We start from the raw sequence: 9,296 nt of genomic DNA on the forward strand, positions 1-9,296 counted from the left end.
GTTATTTGCCTGCCCAGTCCAGACTTAGTAATATTGCTCTAGGTCCAGGTTTCATTAGTTTTCTGATCATGTCCTACCAATAACCAGATGATGATAGGATATGTTTTTCCTTTATTTAATTTATCCAGGTTTGATTATCCATATTTTATAAGGATTTTAATTTTGAAAAATTATTAGTGGGGACTGATTAAGTAGCAATATGTGTGCAGATGTTGTATTTAAATATGTGAGCAGCAGATGTGACACATCTAGGATTGCTGGATATTTACATTTAGGCAAAGAGTTATTACTCGCCTCTGTCTTTGAACATATCATGAAACTTATATTTGGAGAAAATAAAAACTAAAAATTTACCAGATATTAGTGGCTTTGAGTGTTCAGAAGTCCTTTGTGGATTTTAAAAGATATGTTGTTGTTGTTATGTGTTGTTGTGTCAGACCCGACTCACAGCAACCCCTCCTTGGGTTTCCGAGGCAGTATCACTACAGAAGTAGATTGCCCCATCTTCCTTCCGAGGAGTGGCTGGTGGGTTTGAATCGCCAGCCTTCTGGTTAGCAGTCAAGTGCCTTAGGCACTACGCTACCAAAGCTCCCTTAAGATATAAGTGAAAATTAAGAAATTATGCATATCCTAATGTTTTGCTTTGTAGGTTTTTTTTTTCCTCATTGTTTTGGTTACTAGGCATTTTATAGCAGATCAGTTGCCATATTATGAGAATATATGATAAATGTTAACATGTACATTTTCAACATGAGTCCTACCAAGTGGCTCTGCATCCTGATTTAAGCAGGAATGTTTGCTTTTAAATTCTCAACATAACTGGCTTTTACCTTTCAGGTCCTTCCCTAACTAGAGAATTTTAAATTATTGTGCCTTCTCAAATATATAATTAGCAAGGATGAAAGGGTAAGTAATAGAAGCTTGCGAAAAATTCAAAGGTGAAAGGATAGAATTTCTGATCTATTTTGCTTTATACTTGGGCTTGCAGGAATTGTGGGGGCTCATCAGTGAAGAAATGGACCCGTGTGTATAAGCATGGAATCTCCTTACTAACCATCACCCCCAGCTCTCCTTGATAAATGAGAGAGATTGGGTCTCAGGAGAAGGAAAAAAGGTCAACATGAAGCTAAAGCAGCGAGTTGTGCTGTTAGCAATTCTCCTTGTCATCTTTATCTTCACCAAAGTTTTCCTGATTGACAACTTAGATACATCAGCTGCCAACCGGGAGGACCAGAGGGCTTTTCACCGAATGATGGCTGGCTTGCGGGTGGAGCTAGAGCCCAAGCTGGACCATACCTTGCAGTCTCCCTGGGAGATTGCAGCCCAGTGGGTGGTTCCCCGGGAAGTGTACCCTGAGGAGACGCCAGAGCTGGGGGCAATCATGCATGCCATGGCCACAAAGAAAATCATAAAAGCTGATGTGGGTTATAAAGGGACACAACTGAAAGCCTTACTGATACTTGAAGGAGGGCAGAAAGTAGTCTTCAAACCTAAGAGGTAAGTCTTCATCTTAGCAGCTATTCATGTGAGTTGGTTCATTCATTTAACTTGAACTTTATAAAACAGTGCTGATCTCCTTTTCTTGGGCTTCTCTTTGGTAGTGGAACGTTTTATCATTCTTTGAGTAGGCGAAACCTGTAAGGACAGGTTTTGGTTCTGTATAAAATCCAAATCAAACCCATAGCCATCAAGTCGATTCTGGCTCATAGCGACCCTATAGCACAGAGTAGAACTGCCCCATAAGGTTCCCAAGGCTGTGAATCTTTACAGAAGCTGACTACCTCATCTTTCTCCTGTGGAGCGGCTGGTGGATTTGACCACCAACCTTTTGGTTTGCTGCCCAGATTCTTCAACCACTGCACCACCAGAGGTCCTTTTTGGTTCTGTATAAGACTGAACTTTTTGACAGTTAGAGCTATTCTTAGTTTCTAAATTATTAGATATCTACTATCAAGTGTTAAAAGATACAAAATGAATTGGTTAAGAAATAAGCAATTTGTTCTCAAAAACATGCAAGTAAAGACTGATAACCACGTCTGGGATGGTGTAGGGTAGGAGTTGCTGAGAGTTGGAGTGGGTTTTCGGTGGGTGGCTAGCAGTCCTTTCAGCACTGAAGTTATGAGTCCTTCACCTATTTCAAGCAAAGAACTATACCATTTTAATTTCCTGCTTAACCACTTCAGGCCAGAATGCAAACTAGAGAAGTAGGTATGTCATTAGACAGTGATCCCTTAGGGCTTCTGTAGGGATGTAAAGAGATAATTTGTGTGGCAATTATGTAGTCTAGTTAATTTTTAAAAAGTCATTTTCTATAGTATATGAATTTGAAATAGGTTAACATGATGGTAATACATATATTCATATCCTTTTGCCAGGAGTTAGTTACCAGTGAATATTTTCAAAGCTTGTAATGTCTAAAATTCTGTGTAATAAACAATTTTTCATTCCTCAGTGGAGATTTTGAGAAAATTATAACATATACCTTTGGGTTTCCTGCTGGGTTAGAAGAAGAAATATGGAAGAAAGGTATACAAAATTCAACCAGAGTAGTGACCAGCTCCCTTTATTACCCAACTTTAGGTAGATAGGTCCTTGGGAGGCACAAATGGTTTGCACTTGGCTACTGATGAAAAGTTGGCAGTTCATATCCACCCAGCAAGCAGCCTGTGGTCAAAAGGCCTGGTGATCTACTTCCTTAAGATCATACCCATTGATAAGGGGCAAGGTTGTAGTCACTGCTTGGACACAGCCAGCTACCCAGAGGGACCGAGTAGTTGAACCTGTGGGCTTGGGGCCATAGTCACAGGGAACATCAAGCCCAACTGACATAATATACTATACAAAACATTGTTCCACCTCCTACTTTGGTGAGTAGCGACTGGGATCTTAAAAGCTAGCAAGCTGCCATCTAGACGCAACGATGGGTCTCTCCTCGTCCAGAGCAAAGAAGAATGAAGAAAACCAAAATTCATGGAAACAATTAGTCCTAGCGACTGGTACACCATCTGATATGCAGCCTATACAACTATGAGACCAGAAGGACTAGATGGTGCCCAGCTACCACTGTCATCCACTTGGAAGGGGATCTATGTAGGAGATCCTTGATAGAGAGGGAGAACAATGTGGAACAAAACTCAAAATCATTTGGAAAAAAAAAAAAAAATGGCAAGGACCAGGTTTGCTGGTTTGATAGAACCTGGTGGAACCACTGAGACTATGGCCCCTAGCTGCCCTTCAGGTCTGGAATTGAACCCACACCTGTGGTTTCTAGCCAAACAAAATACAGGCATATGAGTTGAACATTTACCTCAAGTAGATACATTCTTTGGAGAGAACAATCATGGGAGAAAGAAGGGCTGCTTATGCACAGGGAGACAGCTCAGGGGGCAGGAGTGTATGGAGGGATGGTCACTGGGAAGAGGTAACTATGGGGAGGAAGTGGGAAGGGTGTTGCATTGTGGTAAACTGTGGTCAATGACATGAGACAAAGTATATGTGAACTGCTGTATGGAAAGTGAATTTGCTCTGTAAATCTTGACCCAAATCACAATTAAAAAAAAAAAAAAGATCACAGCCATTGAAAATCCTATGGAGTGCAGATCTGCTCTGAAACGTGGGGTTGCATGAATTAGAATTGACTCAGTGGCAATGGGTTTTAGGCTTTTTAAATAAGTCGATAAATAAGTCCCTGGATGGTGCAAATGGTTTGTTTGCACTTGGCTCCGAATGGAAGGACTGGTGGTTTGAATCCGCCCAGCAGCACCATGGTGATGTGTTTCCATAAGATTATAGCCGTTGAAAACCCTGTGGAGTACAATTCTACTCTGAGGTATATGGGATCACCATGAGTTGGAATCAACTCAGTGGCATTGGGTTTTTCAATAGGTAGATAAAGGCAGTCAGATTGGATATATTGGCATCTCAGGAATGGACGGGATCTATGTTTGCCTGGAATTTGAAAGTATTATGTATAGAAAAGGTGGAAATTAGGAAAATTTTAAAATGTGGTAGACTTTTGGAGAGTAGAAAAGTCTGTTTGGCAGGTAATTTGGGAAAAGTATGGTTATGTGGACACTGGGATCTAATGTCCATTGAATGCACACTGTGTGCCAGGCTTTACATTAAGTGCTTGTTTATTTATTAATACTTTTAACCCTCATCACAATTTTAGGCATTTATAGTTCTTATTTTCTAAGTAAGAACCTGAGAGGTAGAAAGAGTAACTAACTTGACAGGGTCACCCAACAATAACCAATAGAGTTGGGGTTTGAACCCAAACCTATGAGAGTTCTGAGCTGTGTATATTCCACCACACGTGTGTAATTCTCTAAATTTATTTGTTTGCTTTCCTCTAAACGTGACCGTATGGAGCATTCATCATCCAGAATCACTAGTTTTGAAATATGATCCCTGACTGTTTGTAGCAGAGTAATGGACAAAAGGGAAACTAAAAACAGAAAGTCAATTTGTATAGAAAGAGATGAGTTTTGACATTTTATGTTTAAATAAGAGGAGATCATCTCCACACACATGGCCTCTGTGTTGGAGAATTAAAGGTATGATGGGACGAATATCTGTTAGAAGACAGATATTCCTGATAGTGAAAAGTCTTAGCCCAGGTGCTTTGCAGATAGGCCTGCAATGCTCAGACAAGGTATAAGGACGAGAACAGAGGCCAGACGGATGAATAGGGTGGGTGGTGAGAAATAGAAGCATAAGCCAACCTGAGTCACACTTGCTTCATCTTCTATCTCCTCCTACCACTGTAACCTTCCTGCTACATTCCTTTTCCAGACCATGGTGAAAACTGCTTTCCTCCTTCTCCATATTATCCTGTGCTCCTCAGCTTTAAAACATCCAGGATTTCCCGCTACCCACCAGACAAAACCCAGATTCCACAGCCTAACGGTCACCCCCCTGACGGTTTGGGCTGCCTCTGTATGCCCAGCCTTACCTTCCCTTTCCTCTTTGTCAGCCAAAGTGCCCCCCCCCCCTTCCATTATCTCCTAAACAGCCATGTCCTTTCCCAGCTCCAGGGTACTTTCTTCCCACACCCAGCAAGCTGCATAACCCCTGCTGCCGGTGACAACTCTCTTAGTCACTGTACAAGCTGACCTGTACGGCTTTACACCAGGTACTATCAAAGGCTGGGGAAGGTGGTGGGTGTAGCTTTCAACACTTGTAGAAATTGACTCTAGTCCTTAAACAGCCAGCAAATGGCAATTCTGACCCCCAGGGCCAAGGAGGCTATTTTGCCCTACTGTAAGTGCAAATTAATGCCCTTGGTCAGACTCTGATGTCCTTCACCAAGAGAATAGCAGTGATTTATTGCCAGTTACTGTATGAATTTTGCTGCTCTGGCAGTGACTGAAGATGGATCACTCTGCAGAGAAGGCTCTAAGTTCTCACGGCTGAGTCCAAACACGTACCTTCTTTAATGGCTTCTTGTGGTTTTCACATTTCTGGAGCCAGGTTGTCCATGCCTTCTCTCAGAGATGGATGCTACATATAGGTAGATGACGTATAGAGGAATATTGTGCCACTTTTATATGCTTCTATTGCTTTACATTGTAAAAGTGATTTTTTTTTTTTCCAATGTAGGTATATCCATTCTGGAAGTAAATTGATTTTCATTGGCAAAAACTGCAGTCATGATGCAAAAGGAATAAGATAGCAGGGGCTTAGGAGTAGCAAGCACTGAAAGGAACTTTAGAGATCAACTCTCTACTTGTTCTCTAACACAAACTCAGTGCCGTTGAGTCGGACCCAACTCATAGCGACCCCTCCTTGGGTTTGGGTTTCTGAGGCGGTGTCGCTATGGAAGTAGATTCCCTAACCTTTCTTCCAAGGAGTGGCTGGTGGGTTTGAACCACCAGCCTTCTGGTTAGCAGTCAAGTGCCTTAGGCACTATGCTACCAGAGCTCCCAACTACTTGTTCTCTGTTGTTGTTGTTGTTGTTATGTGCTGTCGAGTCGGACCCAACTCATAGCAACCCCTCCTTGGGTTTCCGAGGGAGTATCACTACAGAAGTAGATTGCCCCATCTCTAGATGAGGAAAATGAGATCCAAAGAGTTACTGGACTCCATATTTCATGCAGCCAAATCATCAGCCAAAGATTCAGACCTGACTGCAGTATAGTTCTTTCTTCTGCATTCTTATTCCTTCTCTCCCTCTCCAACTGCCCCACCCCCAAAGTTTCTGGATTCCTGTAGGGTTTTACATTTCACCCCATGCTTTCTTTTAGGAGCGTTGGAAAGCTCTGATATTTCACTGAAAGGAATGGGCTGCACATGACCACATGCCTCCCTGTGGCTCCACTGGAATCCCAACAGATCAAGTATTCAGGGACTGTCCCCTGACTCAACAGACAGCTCACAGCTGTAGTGCAGCAGAAATTGCTTGAAAGGCATCAGATTTTGCTGCAATCATATTTTGAAATTGAGATTTTTATTTTGGAGGTAGCCAGATTAATGCCTAAAAAAGCCTTTGACCCTAGAGACAGAAAGAAATATGTTTGAGTGGAGTGATCATGTTGTTAAGAAACTGGTTTACAACCAGATGATGATTCACTTTGCCTTGGAGATGTGTTTTCTGGACACTGTTTCACTTTATACTTGAAGGTGCTTTAAGTTGGAAGTGACATGAAATACCATTTTCCACTTCTGCATAGCTGTTTCAGTTTTGCAGGGTATTCTTAGTAGAAGTGCTCTTTGCTTCAGTCTCAACTCATTTTTATTTCACAGATTAAAATTGTGTACTTTTTATGATAAGTAGAAGGAAATATGCCAGTTGTCATTATCTTTTGGTCATGTCATGTAAATGATGTAAAATCTTAGAAATACAGTTTAAAATGCAGTTAGTTCAGGCTCTAATGTTACAGATGAGGGATCAGAAACACAGTGAAGAGAAGGGTTTTGTTCAAGGTTCCCTAGTCAGAGGATGACTCTCCTACCCCTCACTCCCAGTCCATTGGCCTTCTACTACATCATCATAAATATAATAAGAAACAAAGAGAAGTACTATATAAGCAACTTTAAAAAAAAAAAAAAAAAAAAAAAAAGCACCTTTGCTTATTCATTAACAAATACTGAGGAATCTCAGGACCATTTTTATCCAAGTTTTAAACTTCTAAGCTTTACCGTAGCCAAAGTTTCCTTCTTCCATGCAATCTAATAAACATTTATTAAGTAGTTACTGTAGGCCCAGGTTACACACTGGTTACGTGCTCAGCTGCTCACTAAAAGTTTGTGGTTCAAACCCACCAGCCACTCCATGGGAGAAAGGTGTGCTTCTGTAAAGATTTACAGCCTTGAAAACCCTATGAGGCATTTCTCCTCTGTCCTGCAGAGTCACTATTGAGTTGGTACTGACTTGATAACAAGTTTGGTTTGGGTAGGCCCAGCAGGAGTCCCTGGGTGGCACAAATATATATGCATATGGCGACTAACCAAAAGGCTGGTAGTTTGAACCCACCTAGAGGCACCTTGGAAGATGGTCCTGCCAGTCTGCTTCCAAAAGGTCACAGTCATGGAAACCCATGGAGCACAGTTATGCTCTGCAACACATGGGGTCACTGTGAGTCAAAATTGACTCAGTGGCAACTGAGTTATAGTCCTAGCACTGTGTTGGAGATAGAAAGATGGTCCATGCCTTTGAGAAAATTATCTTGTGGTTCTACTTAACCAGTATCAGCAACATTGAAAGCTCTTTACAATGATAAAAATAACATCTTCTATGATTTATTCATAGGTCAGTTGCTGAAATAGAGAATTCTAGTTTCCTTCTCTACTTTGTCTTCGTCCCATCCCCCAGTAATTGGTGCTAATCTAAGATTGTCCTCAGGGTTGATAGAGAAGGTGTCAGAGCAGAATCAGACTTGCTAAAGTTTATATTCTACCTCTTGTACTGTCATCTCTGGTGCTGATGTAATTCATGTCTGATGTAATTCATGTGCTTCGCATTCTTTTTGCAGGTATAGCCGAGACTATGTGGTAGAAGGGGAGCCTTATGCCGGTTATGACAGACACAATGCAGAGGTAGCAGCCTTTCATTTGGACAGGTAAGTATACTCACACCAGGCTGTGTTTTGTGTTTCCTTTTAAAAATCTCTTGGAGAACTTTATGGACGCCTTCTAAAGGGTACAACACTAATAACTTTAACTTACTATTTCAGTCAGTTGATTGACTAGTTGCATTAAATATTTATGAATCCATCATGATCTGGGTGGCATCAGAACTATCAAAGTAAGTATTTTAACTCCAGAGTTTTTTAGGTCATTTCATTACTGGCGTGCCCTCTGTGAATTATTATGAATGAAAATATTCTTGGTAAATAAAATGGCACAATGAAAACTGTACTTTGAACTCAGATTCCTTAATTGAATTGGTCATTAATTGAGCCCAAAAGTTCTATTTTTTTGTTTTGTTTTGTTTTTAAGTATATAATACTTATTTCCATATACTGAAAAAATAGCATGGTGTGTGTATGTATGTATGTATGTGTATATATATATATATATCGAATTTTATTGTCTTGCATACAAGATACACACAGCTTAAAAAACCAAAATAATTCTCCCCCCACCCCCAAAAATAGACATTAGTTCCATTACCAGGAAGATTAATAAGTTTACCAGGAAAATTAGTATTTTCCAGTAGGTTACAGTTAGGAACCTTGTAGAAGAACCAGCTGGCATTCCAGTTACTCTTTGACCAGCTCTTTCCTCAGAGCACTTTAATAGGCTTTAAAAGAAATTACTCACAGTATTTAAAAAATGAATCTCTAAGGAAATGAGAAAATAAAATTGATTTTTTGTCTTTTCTCTGAATTAGTAAGGATTTTCTAAGCATAAAAGCAATAATTAAAGATCAAAAAGAAAAAGTTTAATAGACTAAATAAAAAAAATTCACTTCTTTGTGAAACAAAATTGAAAAACAGGCAACAAACATAATATTTGATCTAACAAAATATTTGAATATTGTAAAATTTATATTAATAGACTTGATACATAAGTGCTTATACAAAATTATACATACATGAAAACTCTAGTAGAAAAATGGGCAGAAGCCACAGCAGGGATTAAGATATCTCTCTGAAAACTAAAGTGCGCCTAACGCAAGCCATGGTGTTTTCAATCGCCTCAAATGCATGTGAAAGCTGGGCAATGAATAAGGAAGACCTAAGGGAGCTCTGGGAGCTCTGGTAGCGTAGTGGCTAAGATACTTGCCTGCTAACCAGATGACTGGCGGTTCAAACCCACCAGCCACTCCTTGGAAGGAAGGTTGGGCAATCCTA

The 9,296-nt window shown here is 40.4% G+C and overlaps 1 protein-coding gene across 1 annotated transcript in view; it reads left to right on the forward strand.

Moving 5' to 3' along the window:
* The first annotated feature begins 1,120 nt into the window (after positions 1-1,120).
* Positions 1,121-9,296, forward strand: part of FAM20B (FAM20B glycosaminoglycan xylosylkinase) — a 42,044-nt gene continuing 33,868 nt past the window's right edge. The window contains exons 1-2 of the mRNA XM_007937618.2: positions 1,121-1,497; positions 7,974-8,060. Of these exons, the coding sequence (XP_007935809.1) occupies positions 1,121-1,497; positions 7,974-8,060 (464 nt within the window). The remainder of the gene's footprint in view (positions 1,498-7,973; positions 8,061-9,296) is intronic.

This window comes from Orycteropus afer, unplaced genomic scaffold (assembly GCF_000298275.1).
Source record: "Orycteropus afer afer isolate SDZICR_OR568_19922 unplaced genomic scaffold, OryAfe1.0 scaffold00043, whole genome shotgun sequence".
Classification (NCBI taxonomy): Eukaryota; Metazoa; Chordata; class Mammalia; order Tubulidentata; family Orycteropodidae; genus Orycteropus; species Orycteropus afer.